Source organism: Syngnathoides biaculeatus, chromosome 2 (assembly GCF_019802595.1).
Source record: "Syngnathoides biaculeatus isolate LvHL_M chromosome 2, ASM1980259v1, whole genome shotgun sequence".
NCBI classification, from domain to species: domain Eukaryota; kingdom Metazoa; phylum Chordata; class Actinopteri; order Syngnathiformes; family Syngnathidae; genus Syngnathoides; species Syngnathoides biaculeatus.
The window spans coordinates 40829118-40845190 of NC_084641.1; the positions used below are offsets into that span (position 1 = coordinate 40829118).

The 16073-nt window shown below is 41.1% G+C and overlaps 1 protein-coding gene across 12 annotated transcripts in view; it reads left to right on the forward strand.

Moving 5' to 3' along the window:
• The window catches only part of larp4aa (La ribonucleoprotein 4Aa), a 105112-nt gene that overhangs the window by 62324 nt on the left and 26715 nt on the right, over positions 1 to 16073 (forward strand). For 8 of the 12 annotated variants that reach the window (XR_009792750.1, XR_009792747.1, XR_009792751.1 and 5 more), the window contains 3 exons: positions 3115 to 3168; positions 3261 to 3470; positions 5619 to 5699. The exons of 2 other annotated variants lie outside the window; for them this stretch is intronic. Coding sequence is in view for 7 of the 10 variants with exons in the window: in XM_061805503.1 (XP_061661487.1) it covers positions 3115 to 3168; positions 3261 to 3470; positions 5619 to 5699 (345 nt within the window). In the remaining 3 variants the exon portion in view is untranslated. The remainder of the gene's footprint in view (positions 1 to 3114; positions 3169 to 3260; positions 3471 to 5618; positions 5700 to 16073) is intronic. 2 more of the 12 variants (XM_061805443.1, XM_061805454.1) reach the window with 1 other exon arrangement.

Below are 16073 nucleotides of genomic sequence, written 5' to 3' on the forward strand. Positions count from 1 at the left end.
TTCCTCTCTAACCCCAACTGCCCTCACCACATCCATAAACCTTCTCTTTGTTCTTCCTCTCGCTCTTATGCCTGGCATCCATCCTCAGCACCCTTCCACCAATATACTCACTCTCTCACCTCTGAACATGTCCAAACCATCGAAGTCTGCTCTCTTGAATCTTATCTCCAAAACATCCAACTTTGGCTGTCCCTCTAATGAGCTCATTTCTAATTCTATCCAACCTGCTCACTCCGAGTGAAAACCTCAACATCTTAATTTCTGCCACCTCCAGTTCTGCTTCCTGTTGTTTCTTCAGTGCCACCGTCTCTAATCCGTACATCATGGCCAGCCTCACCACTGTTTTGTAAACTTTGCCCTTCATCCTAGCAGAGACTCTTCTGTCACATAACACACCAGACACCTTCTGCCAGCTGTTCCAACCTGCTTGGACCCGTTTCTTCACTTGCTTACCACACTCACCATTGCTCTGGATTGTTGACCCTAAATATTTGAAGTCGTCCACCCTCGCTATCTCTTCTCCCTGTAGCCTCACTCTTCCCCCTCCACCTCTCTCATTCACGCACATATATTCTGTTTTACTTCGGCTAATCTTCATTCCTTTCCTTTCCAGTGCATGTCTCCATCTTTCTAATTTTTCCTCTGCATGGTCCCTGCTTTCACTGCATATCACAATATCATCTGCGAACATCATGGTCCAAGGGGATTCCAGTCTAACCTCATTTGTCAGCCTATCCATTACCACTGCAAACAGTAGGGGCTCAGAGCTGATCCCTGGTGAAGTCCCAACTCCACCTCAAATTCTTCTGTCACACTTAAGGCACACCTCACTATTGTTCTGCTGCCATCCAACATGTCCTGTACTATTTTAACATACTTCTCTGCCACAACAGACTTACGCATGCAGTACCACAGTTCCTCTCTTGGTACTCTGTCATAGGCTTTCTCTAGATCCACAAACACACAATGTAGCTCCTTCTGACCTTCTCTGTACTTTTCCACGAGCATCCTCAAGGCAAATAATGCATCTGTGGTACTCTTTCTAGGCATGAAACCACACTGTTGCCCGCAGATACTTCTCTCGTGAGTCTAGCCTCCACTACTCTTTCCCATAACTTAATTGTGTGGCTCATCAACTTTCTTCCTCTATAATTCCCACAGCTCTGAACATTGCCTTTGTTCTTAAAAATGGGAACGAGAACACTTTTCCTCCATTCTTCAGGCATCTTTTCGCCTGCTAGTATTCTGTTGAATAAGTTGGTCAAAAACTCCACAGCCATCTCTCCAAATTGCTTCCATACCTCCACCGGTATGTCATCATGACGAACTGCCTTTCCATTTTTCATCCTTTGTCGTGCCTTTCTGACTTCCCCCTTACTAACCATTGCCACTTCCTGGTCCTTCACACTTGCCTCTTCAACTCTTCCTTCTCTCTCATTTTCTTCATTCATCAACTTCTCAAAGTATTCTTTCCATCTATTGAGCACACGACTGGCACCAGTCAACACATTTCCATCTCTATCCTTAATCACCCTGACTTGCTGCACATCCTTCCCATCTCTATTCCTGTCTGGCCAACCTGTAGAGATCCTTTTCTCCTTCTTTCGTCTTCTGTCTGGTGTACATATCTTCATATGCCATATATATATATATATATATACTCTGATAACAAGCCACTATATTTTAATGGCATCAGCAAGCAGTGTCTATTTACCAGCGTGCCTAGCATTGTAAATAGTTGTTAAAATGTTTTGTGTCTGTCTTCGAATCTCCTAAATAGTTAAAGGTGATGCTTATCCTTCCTCTGCATTGTTGTTGCGGATAAACTCTAGAGCAGTGGCCATTTGCGGAGGGCCAGTTTGAGATCATGGCCCGCAAAATATTTTGTGGCCCACACCTCATCATAAAAGTTTGTTCGACTGGCCCTTGTTTTATCTGAATTATATTTTTACGGTATTGTGTGCTAAGCTGGGGAATTTAACAATCACGGTAGGGTTTTTGGCTCTCTGGTGCATGACATCGATTTGATGCAAGCAGGCAATGAGTGAAAGTTACAGCAGCGTTTCCATAGTTTTATTTGTCGTTATACCAGCGTCCTTGTTTTTTTTGTTGAAAAACGTTTGGATTTTTAACAAACATTTGAATTTTTTTTTTCAATACTAATTTAAATTGCACATTCGTGCCTGTGCGCTGCAGCCCAGGCTCAGCCAGACCCTGCCTCCAGCAGTCCTAAGGTACATTGATTTTGAGACCTTTGCTCTAGAGTGCATCACTGATATTATTGAATACATTATTCAGGAGATCGGGCATCAGAACATAGTGAATGTTCTTAAATCAAAATGGAAGTATAAATTAAATGTGAAATTTCACCACAAATCATTATGTGAATATATGAATGGCTAGAAAGTTTTTCGGAACTCATTGTACATGGTAAAAGACTGTTGATTTCTGGAGTCATTATACTCAATATACAGGACATAATTAATTTCCTTGAGAATCAATGTATACAGAACTAAACACCATTAGCACAAAACCGAGATACAAACCAAACTGGATTTGTATGACCTGTTCCAACCCAAATAACCACTATTGTGTATGAGCATCGTGGCTGCCCAAAGTCTAGCTAGCAGACAACAGGCGAGCTACTGGGAGGATTCAGACACACTTGAGAGAAAAACAAAGTTTCACATAAATAAAAGGTATTCACTCTGAAATTGGCTCTGATTTTGATCAGCAACGTAGTAGTGACTAGCTGACAAATCTTGACAGCCGTACCTAGCAGTCTTCTGTTGAGCTCGTCACACACCCCCGCACTCTCCAGGCACGACGATTCTTCCCATGCTTAATCCAACTGTTACATTCATGTACACATTGGATTGACTTTAAATGTAGATGAGCTATGCCTAGAGTGTACAAAAGTTAGTGTTTATGTGTTCCCATCTGGGAACACTATTAGGGTACCAACAGAGCCAAGCCAGTACCCCACACATGCAAATAATATAAATTGTTGAGGGTTATCAGACAGTATGTTTTAATGTCACATTTATTATATACGTTGCTATTGCACAGCACAACTGCAATGAAACAATAATTTAGATATTGCTCTATCCTCAGGCTTATGAGTACTTGCGAGAAGAAGTAAAAACATTTCAGGGAAAGCCTATAATGGTGAGTAGAAGCTTTTTTTGTTTTTGTCTATTTTTTGTCATCGCTGTGAGGCCTAGTTTTGCAGTGTCTTCTCCCCTCCATCAAATTGACAGGCCAGGATAAAAGCCATCAACACATTCTTTGGAAAGAACGGCTACCGTAGCATGGACAGCAGCCTTTACTCCCAGCAGACCCAGAACCATTCCCACTACACCTCCCCTCTCTACATGCAGCATCTCTACCCCCAGCAGCAGTATCCCATCTACGGCATTGTTCCCCCCACATGGACCCATTCACCCGCTCCCTACTTTGAAACTCCCTTGGTGAGACATGCTACATGCACTAACACACAGTCATCTCAAATTTATTTATAGAAAACTTTTAGCAAATACAGCTGTAACAAATTTCTGTCCATAAGATTGAACATAAGACACAAAAATCTGTCTACTGTGGTACCTCAAAGGGTATGCCAAATTTGTGACAAGAATGCAGCTTCTATTTGGTAGACTCAAACCAGAATTTCCCATTGTGATGAATTCTTTTTGTTATAGTTAATTCCACTGCTCAAACTCTCAAAGATGATTAAAAATACAGGTACACTATAGTGTACAGTCACTTTTTTTTTTTCAGGTAACATTTTAAAATTTGTCTTCTGGTTGTGTGTAATTTGTAACAGATGTACTTCACACGCATTTCCTTCCGATTCTGTTTGCGAACCAAAGTATTTCTATTTAAAAAGATGAATGAAAATGGAATTAATTAATTCATCCCTGGATCAGTGATGCGACTCTTTGCTTCCTTTCATGCGGCTCGTGAAGGTAGGAAAGCATATCAAAGTTTGTGCGTGCGCGCTCGCTTTGTTTGAGTTCACTACGGAAGTTGCAAGCGTTGTTTACGTTTCTTACTGTATTTGCATGGACGCTTTGCTTGTTCATTATGTGTGTTGCGGGTATTGAGACAACAAGCTCAGTGTGTGTGTGTGTGTGTGTGTGTGTGCGTGTGTGTGTGTGTGTGCGTGTGTGTGTGTGTGTGCGTGTGTGTGTGTGCGTGCGTGCGTGCGTGCGTGCGTGCGTGCGTGCGTGCGTGCGTGCGTGCGTGCGTGCGTGCGTGCGTTGTCAGGGCTCAACATGAACTTTTCCAGCTACTTGCCCTATCTGGCAAGTCAATCAAAATTGCACTTCCCCCATCCGAAAGCCCACTTGCCATAGCTTTCAAGAAATATTACATGCTTTTATAGCAACTGTTGATAATCCCTACATCATATAAAATATATTATAGGATTTGTTATCGTTTATTGATGGCATCCATGTGACAAAAAATAAAAAAAATAATAAAAACAGAAGTTGAAAAAAATTGGTAAAAATTTGACACAATAACAATTGACTAACAAAATGACTAAATACTAAATAACGACCTTTAACAAATGACTTCTGAATTTCAAAAAATATGGCAAAAGGTTGGCACAATAACAAATGACTAACAAATAAAATTACTAAATGGTGACTTTTAGCAAATGACGAGCGTATAAAATACTAAATGTTTTTATTTAACTGGACATCTAGCAAGTCATCTTCCTCAGCACAACTCAGTAGGAACTATGAATTGCCAGTGTGTAATTTCAAACACGTGGATTTGCTAACAACACTGACAGGATGCAGCCTCTGTTGGCCGGTTTTCCATATTGTGTGTTGCCATTTCATCACAATAGATACAAATGACTAATTGTTTCATATCAGAATAGTTATCAATGACACCACTTACCATTTGTATAATAAATAAATAAATAAAAAGATATATATATAACTACGTCGGAGATTTTCCTTGATTGTATTTCGATGTTTAACTATTACTATTCTATGCTACTATCTATCTAGTCCAGGGGTGCCCAGACTTTTCGCGATCAACAGGGGGGGCTGAGTTTTTTTTTTTTTTTTTTAGACAAATGATGAACTAGAATGACCAAGTCACAAAGATCTATCCACTACAAAAATGCAAAACATATTTTGACATATTTTGAGGATTTTTTTATGTGTAAATGTATGTTTGTGTCCCTTGCATAACTGCATGATCCCATATTGGACAACAACATACTTAACTGAACATTTTCTGTTTTCTGAGTTCACGTTGATAATCACTAAACGCTATACGAATGAAAATGCTCACCTGGGCTGTGTCACGTCAGTGGATTCGTCCAACTGCAATGAGAAACACAATCTCAGATGTCCTCTCATATATCAGACATGGCTTCACAGCACCGTGTAACCGTACTCCTTTACAGCTGCAGAGGTTTTATTGAAGATAATGTTTCCATCTTGTTTTTAAAAGATCGGAACAATGAATCAACTATCCTTCTTTTACCATCACTCCATCTTGGAGGGATTTAACGGTGATTTGATGAACCCACAACGATGCTTCTGTGACTGCTGTGGAGCCAGTTGGGATTTTACTTGGTTCACTTTTCTCATTCTCAGCTTGCTTTTCTGCGGAATGTTGGTGTCGTATTTTCCATAAACAGATCGAAAATGCCGCAACACATTTCACTTCACTGGCAGGTGAGGCAAACTTCGCTTCGAAAATGACGTGTGTGTGTGTGTGTGTGTGTGTGTGTGTGTGTGTGTGTGTGTGTGTGGTGTGTGTGTGAGAGAATGTGAGAGTGTGTGTGTGTGAGAGTGTGAGAGTGTGAGAGAAAGTTGTACGTTTTTGTCCAGCATCCTTACTCATGTTTGATAAGGTTTCTTTACTTTAAGAAAAAAGCGAGGGCTTAAAATAAGGGAAAACCCGTTGACTAGCGTAAATATGGGTGACATCTGCTCAAAATTTTTATTGATTTATTTTTGGGCACACTGTTGCGATCGACCAGATTTACCCGGTCGATCGCGATCGACGCATTGAGTACTCCTGATCTAGTCTATATTCTACTATAATTAATACTAAACTATTCTTGACCAAAGCACGCAGCCATTACGCCGTAGAAGAATGCAGCTCATTGACTTGTTCACTTGAGCTCCAGCGAATCAGAAACTTGAATGTTAAATTGTTTTTCATGTTGTTTCACGCGATGTCGGCCGTGAATTATAAAAAGAGTGATGAAAGTCCTCCGGAATTCCGGATTTTCAAGTTTTCATGAAAATTGCTCCGCAAAATTGCCTAAAATTAATCCGGATATTAGTTGACAACATTGAACGAATGTGCGTTTGAGTTTGTTTTTTGCTTTCATGACTGTAGCCATGCTGAGGCACTAATACGAGTAACAGTAACGCCCCTATCCAATTTTCTGATTGGTCAAGGCAAGGGAATTTTCTGATTGGCTGTTTCAGTCATGTGACCTCAAGGCCCCGTAGAATTGACCCCTCCGTAGAAATTGCATCATCCCCGTCGCTGACCAATCAGAGGCCAGAGATCTGCATAAACCTCGCCCCTTTTTTGGACCCGCAGTTCCCTCAGACAACGTTGCATGGTCCAGTATAGCTTTTGATAGCGTTTTATCGCATATTTGGGTTCTTTAACAATAGATATGGTTAAGAAGTGTAGTCACGGACTTTGTAATAGTGATGACAGGTATCCTGAAAGGCTAGTTGGTGGAGTTCAATTCGTACCCTTTCCAAAACCGAAGACCCAGTACGAAAAATTTCTTTGATGGATCAAACTTTGTGGAAGATCGTATGATCAACTGAATCCATCTAAAATCAACCGGAACAGATGTTTACACTAAGGTAAGCCCTATTTTTGATTTTCAATACATGTCTCATATAAATGAATTAGCAGTTCTTTGCTTGCATAACATAGCTACGTGTGAATGATAGACACACTTGATCTGTGTTAAGCAATATTTTGCGATGATCTGACTGCACAAACGTGTCTCTGTTCGGCGGCTCCCGAGCTAAGCTAAACCAGACTAGCGAGTCCTAAAAGCCTTCGACGTGCACCGAGACACCAAGACTGAAGGAAGGATGTTTGAGGACACTATAAAGTAGTGATTGTCGTACTCGGTCGGGACTTACGTAGGTTCGGCACTAATTCAAGAATAATTATTGAGGGGAGAGCGTGACGTTACACAAAGAAAACGAGAGAAACAACTCGTAAATCAAGCCTCGCCTTCCATTCCTTCATACGGCGGTTCACAAACGGCTATACAGATTCTCCACACAAGTGTGATATGTAACACAAAAATAGGAAACTGTCAATGACGAATTCGTCTTTGGGTTACAATATATTAGGTGAGCAACAGTGGGGTGTCGTGACTTCAGGAGGCGTGGTTAAGTGCCCTGTACGGAGGGGTCAATTGAGGCTGTAATGAGGAAATGAGGCAGACAGCACATTTCAACTGAATAAAAGCTGTAAATAAAGCATTTGTCAAGTAATATAATTTATCTTTGTCACGTCCCATCAGAACGAGAGTAGGAGCCAAATGCAGGAACTCGGAAGACGCAAGGTAGTTCAAAAAGAGACTCGTTTATTATATGCCGAGGTTGGGGATCGAGCAGGCAGTCCGGTGCAGCAGCGGTAGTTGGGACGTCGGGCGAAGAGAGTAGGTGAGCGGGCAGGCAGGAGTCGGTACACGGGAGAACAATCAACGCAGGCAGAAGTATCAAAGGAGTCAGGCTTACAAGGTTGGTCGGAGAATGGAGGAAGGTCGGTACACACAGGTTCGATCTGGGATACCGGAGCACACGAACGGGACATGAAGATCATACGAACTGGCGCCGGCCAGTTGTCATCGCGGTCATATAAATCCACAGCATAATCAGGCTGCATGAGGCGCAGGTGTGCACCTTCCAGTCAGAGCAACCGCGGACACCTGCCCAGCCCAGGATCATGACAATCTTATAAATTAGTCATATTACTGATTTATTACTTAATATAATATTACTATATACTATATAATAATATTGCAAATCAGAGTCATTAAATACAAGCTAGATAGATGTAAAAACCACAACCCTCTTTCAAAGTCACATATTAGACCGAGTAATCTCTAAGAATGTTCCCAATTTATCTGTTGACATTAAAGACTTAGCCATCTGTGTTCTTTGCGTTTGTGTTTTTTAAATTAAAATTATGATATAATTCTTTGCGTTCTTTAATTTAAATTACAGATTCTCTCAAATATTCAGCCACCCTGTGTATCTAAGTTAAACATACTAAAATAAGAGGCCCAGCGCTAAATTTATGCAGACCCCAGCTGTATCACAAACAAGGAAATTTAAAATGTCATGGATGCTGTAGCTCCTATTAAAAGTAAGACACCTTTGAGTTAGCCTGGAATAAAATGGAGATGCACTATGATCGTAAAGGCTTTTAAAGTATAAGAAAAAAAAGGCGGTTCAGTAATACTTCTGTATGAACTTGCTTGTAACAGGACCTCTGATGAGAGAGGACAAAGGTCTTGACACTTCTCGACTTTTCTCGTTTGCACTTTTATTTTTTACACAGTATTATTTGTGATATATTGTGATATTTTTGTTTTGGGTAGCTATCTGTACCCATTTTTTGAGCGTAATTCTCAATATCTTATGGACGCATTGAGCGAGAGCCCAGAAAATTGAGATTTTGCATAGACACCTCATGCGCATTGAGTGTTCCGGATTGCAAATGCGTGTGACCTTGCCAAGTATAAAAGGTCGCCGCCATGAAAGGTCATCGGCACCGTCTTTTTTAAGCGTAATTCTCAATAGCTCATGAATGTATTGAGATAGAGGCCTGAAAATGGAGATTGTGCATCGAGACATCATGCGAATTGAGTTCCGAATTGCTAACGCGCGTGGCCTTCCTGAGTATGAAGGTCAATGTCACTAGGCCTGTTTTTTAAGCATAATTCTCAATATCTCATGAACGTATTGAGATAGAGGTCTGAAAATGGAGATTGTGCATCGACACATCATGCACATTGAGTGTTCCGAATTGCAAACGCGTGTGACCTTCCTGAGTATGAAGGTCAACGTCATTAGGCCTGTTTTTTTAAGCATAATTCTCAATATCTCATGAACGTATTGAGATAGAGGCCATAAAATTGAGATTGTGCACCGACAAATCAGGCACGATAAGTGTTCCGAATTGCAAATGCTTGTGACCTTGCCAAATATGAAGGTCTACATCACTAGGCCTATTTTTTTAAGCGTAATTCTCAATCTCATGAATGTATGGAGATAGAGGCCAGAAAATTGAGATTGTGCATCGACACATTATGCGCGATGAGTGTTCCGGATTGCAAACGCGTGTGACCTTGCCAAGTATGAAAGGTCACCGGCACTAAGGTCTTTTTTAAGCATAATTCTCAATAGCTCATGAATGTATTGAGATAGAGGCCTGAAAATGGAGATTGTGCATCGACACATCCACAATTAATGTTCCAAATTGCGAATGCGTGTGACCTGCCTAAGTATGAAGGTCAAAGTCACTAGGCCTGTTTTTTAAGCGTAATTCTCAATATCTCATGAATGTATTGAGATAGAGGCCTGAAAATGGAGATTGTGCATCGACACATCATGCACATTAAGTGTTCTGAATTGCAAGCATGCGTGACCTTCCTGAGTGTAAACAGGGTTCGCACGCGGCCCTAAAAGTCCCTAAAAACCCCTAAATTTTCGAAGGTGCGTTTAGTGGCTCCTAAAAGTCCTTAAAATCCGCGAAAACCGGTCAAGCCCCTAAAAAGGCCTTAAAGTAAAAAAATATCAAACAGAGGACCTCTACCGCCAAAATTCTCCCTAAAAAATAAATCTTTTATGTAAAAAAATAAAAATAAAATAACGATCCGTCTGGTGTCTAAATCAGCCGGAAATTGTCAACGGAAGTCACCGTGTTGACAACTTGTCGCCATCTTGTCGATATTCCATTGTTTGTTTCCGTGAGTAGGCATTTCACTTCGTCCTCGTTACGACGTAGTGTAGTTCTTTCATCGATCCAACTTGTATCATGGGGAAGTGCATTTTTCAAGAAGCTTGGGTTGAAAGTAAGGAGTTTGGGAGCTGGGTTCGTCGAGATCCAAAAGATCGGCACATGTTTTACTGCCATCTGTGCAAGCAGAGTTACCAGCTTGAAAAGATGGGCGTCAAAGCGCTGGAGTCGCACCGGAAAAACAGGAGACACGCTGATTTGGCGAAGACTCTCTCATCTTCCGTTGATATGAATCTGTTTCTAAAATATCAAGATCGTGAAGCATCAACTTTAGGCAATGGTACAAGCAGTGCATGCGCACTAGGGATCGCAAAAAAACGCTTACTTTCATAACCGGTTTTAACCGAACAGTTGTAGCAAAAAAACGATTAACTGGTTTTAAAACCGGTACCATAGTGGTGTTTACATAATTCACCCGCGGGACCTCGAGTTGGGGTGCGGGGTTCCGTACGGACTGTTTTCGTTGTTGCTCTTCCGGAGTGACGAGTTCACAGAGTTCCCCCCGTTATGCGAGTAGTGTTTTGATGTCTGCCAATAAAACAAGTTTTGTTTCTGTGTCCGACACTCCGCCTCCGACTCCTTTTCTCCGGCGCTACACCATCGATCATTAATTTACTCCACGGTAATGGGGTAGTTTGTATACAATATTGACAAACAAGCTTGTTGAATGTGGCTTTCAACAACGCACTCGTGTAAGTTAAATTCTTATTTTTTTTTTTTTGTAAAAATGTTTTAATGTTGACATTCTTCTTTCGGACTTTCAGAAAGGGCATGAAAGTATACCGAGCGTTTCCTCGATGCCATGTTTGATGTTTCTTTGATTTAACTGAATGTTCTTTTGAATCCAACTTTACTCTCACAGCGAAACTTGAAAAAAGTGGAAATTATGTTGAAAAAATAGTGCAATGTGGAGTACCGGAACCGGAAGAAATGATTGGAAATTTTAACCAATTTCGAAAGTCCGATTACGGTTTCGGTTCTATAAAAAAACGAAAACCGTTTATAACGGGTTATTTGTGACCGGTTGGGATCCCTAATGCGCACCTACAGTTGTCCAGCCAGAAGTCAGGCTTTATGAACGTAGTTCAAAACACGAAGACGGACTCGTTAAAGTTGTGTGGACTTTAAAAGTGATCTGTAGCCATTACAGTTACAAATCTTGTGAAAATAGTTTGAAAGTGTTTGCAGTCATGTTCCCAGACAGTGACATTCCTAAAAACTACCACTGTGGGGAAAGGAAGACTTCGTACCTGGCTACATTTGGCATCGCTGCCCACTTTTCATCTCTACTGCCTCAAAGCCAAAAAAGCCAGAATAGAGACGCTTATTGAGAAGGCTGACAGGCTCTGTGAGAAGGCAGAAGAAAAGAGCAATATGAGGTTTATCACCGAGGCCAATGCACTCAGAGGCAGAGCAAAGGACAAGACAGCCACTTTGGCACCTCTGCAGCAACAAATAGAGGAGGCACTCGGTAGGCTCAAGGAGCTCGAGTAGGGGTGCTGAGACAGACATCAGTAGAAGACATTTGTGTATATAGTTGCAATTGTAGTTAGAACCTGTTCATCTGTAGACTGTTATGTGAAGACATTGACAATGGTCATATCAATGAGAACTACCACAAGGGGCGACAGGTGATCACTGTCACAGGTACTGAGGTACTGGAACATTTGATGAACCAAGAACGGTTGATTGGGTGAGTCTTTTTTTCCTTACTCATTTCCCACGATGCCCTAAATTTTTCGTGTCGGTCCTAAATTTTTTCCGTGTCAGCCCTAAATTTTTCGTGTCAGCCCCTAAGAATGCCCCTAAAAAGCCCTTAAATGTTTTTGGTCAGACTGAGTATGAACCCTGTAAACTGTTGACTTGTACACATTTATTTAATAAATGCAAAATTACGAAATTTCCGTGAAAATTTCCACGTGCTTGGTCAGGCAATCATGCCGTACATTTACTTGCCCGAAGATGCTTTTTGGGCAAGTCGGGCAATCTTGCAATCGTTAATGTTGAGCCCTAGTTGTGTGTCACCGTGTGAAAGAGACGGGGGACTGCTCAGAATGTTGAAACGGTAGGGTGAGATAGGGAGGAGCACGATAGCAAGAGTGGCTTTACTGTTCCTGCCACTCACCTCAGCTGTGCAACGACAAAATGAAGAGTTAATCCCGAAGTTTCCCTGTCGATGGTGATCTTTGGAGAAAATAATTTGTCGATTTCACTCTCAAAATGCCAGGGAAAAGCACAGTTAAATTTAGTAATATATGTGGATAAGCACAGAACTCATTTTTTTGTAGTTGAGCGCAACGGCAAGCCATTCTGCTTTTTTATCAGCCATCCATCGCATTTCACAGCTTCAAATCTTCACTTCATCTCACTCCACACGAACATTGACCTGGAATTTCCAAAAGGGACCAAGTTAGTCACTTTGAAAAAGCAGACAGAAAAGCAGATGCTTTTTTTTTTTTTTTTTTAATGAACCATCCAGAGACTAACTCTTGCATCATGTTAAGTAGCATGGAACATTCCAAGGCCCAAAAAGCCATACAACGAAGGGTAGTGTATTAAAAAATGCCTCGTTGATGTCACTGAAATCTTGTGTACCGAAAAAAAAAAAACTTAAATGGTATCAGATCTTCAACTCTCCCACCACACTGTTTAACAGGGAATATCTAATATTAGCATTCTACTTTTAACGTGTGCTTTGGCACTCTAATTGCCCCGGTATATATAGATATACATTTCAATATGATATTTGATGTATTATGTTATACATTTATATGTATTACCGTAATGTGCACCACCAACCTGACCTCTGACCTGCTTGCGGGAGTTTGGCATGTTACGATCGTTAGCATATTTGTTGCTACTGTACCAAAAATAAGAAACAGCTACCTGTGAGTTTGATTTAACTTCAACTCAGGAAAAAAAAAAGTCAACTACAAGGGCTAGTTATGCAGCTGCTTATAAAAGAAAAGTGTCATCACTGTTGCTGATGAAGTGGGCAACCCGGAAGTAGCGCTGCACTTCAAAACAACTAGAGATCTATTGCTTCAGGTCGCTATCAAAACAACGAGAGCTCAAACTATGTAAAAACGAGTGTAATGGCCACATTTAAAAAAAAAAAAAGGGGGGGGGCACACAATTAAGATCCTCGCTGTTTTTAAACTGTGCGCGTTTGTACATAGTTTGAGCTCCCGTTGTTTTGACAGCGACCTGACGCCAAAGAAGAGTTGCTACATGTTGTAGCCGAACGAAGGGCAAGAGGATGCGCTATCACTGTGGACCTTCACTTCAAAGCAACAGACAATGAGAAATAAAGGGAACCAAGAATCTTAAGATTTGCCAAATGTTTCCTGACAAACGCCATGGATAGCCCCATGGATGACATGCTGTGGAGCAGGATGGGATCACTATTCATGATTCAATGCAAGATGCACTGGAACTGGACCCAAGTTATCAATGATGAGTTCGACAATGATGCACCAAATGTAGCTACGATGGATCTTTTTCATATTGGAAATGAGTCAGATGCTTCTTTTGAACACTTGGCCAAGGATGTGTGATGTCTTGGAAAAACTGCACTATGCACAAGGATTTTTATGCACAAATATTTAATGCAATGTTTCTGCACAGAGTTTAAGATAAACAGTGTTTATTTATATAAAACTGTAATACGTGTTAACAGTATTGATAAAATGCTATGCCATCATTGAACATTTATTTTAGTTGTACGATATTTCGGTGTATGATTCTGTTCTGACAATTACAGGGACAAGGGCAATCATGTCCTGTGGCCTGTCCCGAGATGTACAGTGAAGAAAATAAGCATTTGAACGCCCTGCTGGTGGACAGCCATTTTGAGGCCGCTTCAGAGATGTTCAGTTGGTGAGAGAGATCTGGCTTGGCCAATCAACAACAGTCAGAGTTCTTCAGGAGCCGCTTCTATATTTTAGCTGTGTTTAGGGTTGTTACCTTGTTGGAAGATCAACTATTGGCCCAGTCTGAGGTCCTGAGCAGTCTGAAGAGGTTTTTCCATCCATGATAGCCCTATATTTGACCACATTCGTCTTTCCAACCAGTCGTCCTGTCTCTGCATGTTGATTAATGACATCATGACAACCTATGATGTGGACTTTTTGTTATTAAATGAAACGTGGTTAACAGAAAGCAGCTGCAATACCATTTTAAATGAGGCAACACCAGCACATTTTAATTTTATGAACAAGTGTCAAACGGAAAAAGGGTGGTGGTATTGCTGTTATTTTTAAAACATTTTTTCAATGTAAAGAAATTATAATGGGTGATTTTAGCTCTTTTGAATGTCTTTTTTAGTTCAAGCTGACCCGAAGGGTATCATTTTAATAAATTATGGACCTCCAAGATGCAGTAGAAAATGTATGTAAGATTTTTCAGAATTGCTGTCAGTTATTTGTACAGAGTACAACTATTTTGTCATAACGGGACTTTAAAGCTCCACTGACATGAAATGCATGATTTTTATAATATTAAAAAAAGCAGCTGGAATGGACCCATCCGTTTTTTTCACGACACAAAATGAGTTTGACGTATATGGCGTTTTGTAACTGGCGCCATGAAAATCCTCTCAAAAGATTTGTTTTGGAGAAGAAGCAGGAAGTGATATGAGCAGGAGCAAACTCAGGCAGCCTTGTGTGTTTATACTAGTTTTACCTGCTGGAAGGTAGCTCTTTGTTCCTTCGTGTTAGCCAAAATGCCGGTTTGTTGTATTGCTGGATATTGTTCGAAGACTCAGGAGGACGGATTTACTCTTCATATGTTACCAAAAGGTCCCGTTCGTTGTGAAAAAAGGATTGCACAGGTGCAAAGGACGAGAGATTCGTGGGTTCCAAATGACAGGTGGGTGTGTATAGAGCTACTAAAAAAATAATAGTTGAGGGGGTGGACGTAATCCTCTCAGAACGTAATAAAAGATCCGCGTATGTACGGGGAAGAAAATAACTGTTTGAACACCCTGCTGTATTGCAAGTTATCCCACTTGGAAATGGAGGGGTCTAAAATGTTCATCTTAGGTGCATGTCCACTGTGAGAGAGATAATCTAAAAGGAAAAATCCAGAAATCACAATGTACGTTTTTTTTTTTTTTTTTTTTAAACGATTTGTGTGATACAGCTGCAAATAAGTATTTGAACACCTGAGAAAACCAATGTTAATATTTGGTAGAGTCGCCTTTGTTTGCAATTACAGAGGTTAAAAGTTTCCTGTTGTTGTTCACCAGGTTTGCACACACTGCAGGAGGGATTTTGGACCCCTCATCCACACAGATCTTCTAGAACAGAAAGGTTTCTGGGCTGTCGCTGAGAAACACGGGGTTTCAGCTCCCTCCAAAGATTTTCTATTGGGTTTAGGTCTGGAGACTCGCTAGGCCACGCCAGAACCTTGATATGCTTCTTATGGACCCAGTCCTTGGTTTTCCTGGCTGTGTGCTTCGGGTCATTGTCATGTTGAAAGACCCAGCCATGACCCATCTTCAATGCTCTGACTGAGGGAAAGAGGTTGTTCCCCAAAATTTCACAATACATGGCCGCAGTCATGCTCTCCTTAATACAGTGCAATCGTCCTATCCCATGTGCAGAAAAACACCCCCAAAGCATGATGCTACCACCCCCATCTTTCACAGAAGGGATGGTGTTCTTGGGGTGGAACTCATCATTCATCTTCCTCCAAATACGATTTGTGGAATTATGACCAAAAAGTTCAATTTTGGTCTCATCTGACCACAGAACCTTCTCGTCTGTTCACAGACGCCAGAGACAAAATTCTACAAGTCCACAGGGCTGGAAAGGGCGACGGAGAAATTACCAAGCAGCTTGGGGAAAAAAGGTCCACTTTCGGAGCAATCATTCAAAAATGGAAGAAGCTAAACATGACTGTCAATCTCAATCGGAGTGGAGCCCAATGCAAAATATCACCTCATGGGGTCTCAATGATCCTTAAAAACATGAGGAATCAGTCCAGGACTACACGACAGGACACGGTCAATGACCTGAATAGAGCTGGAA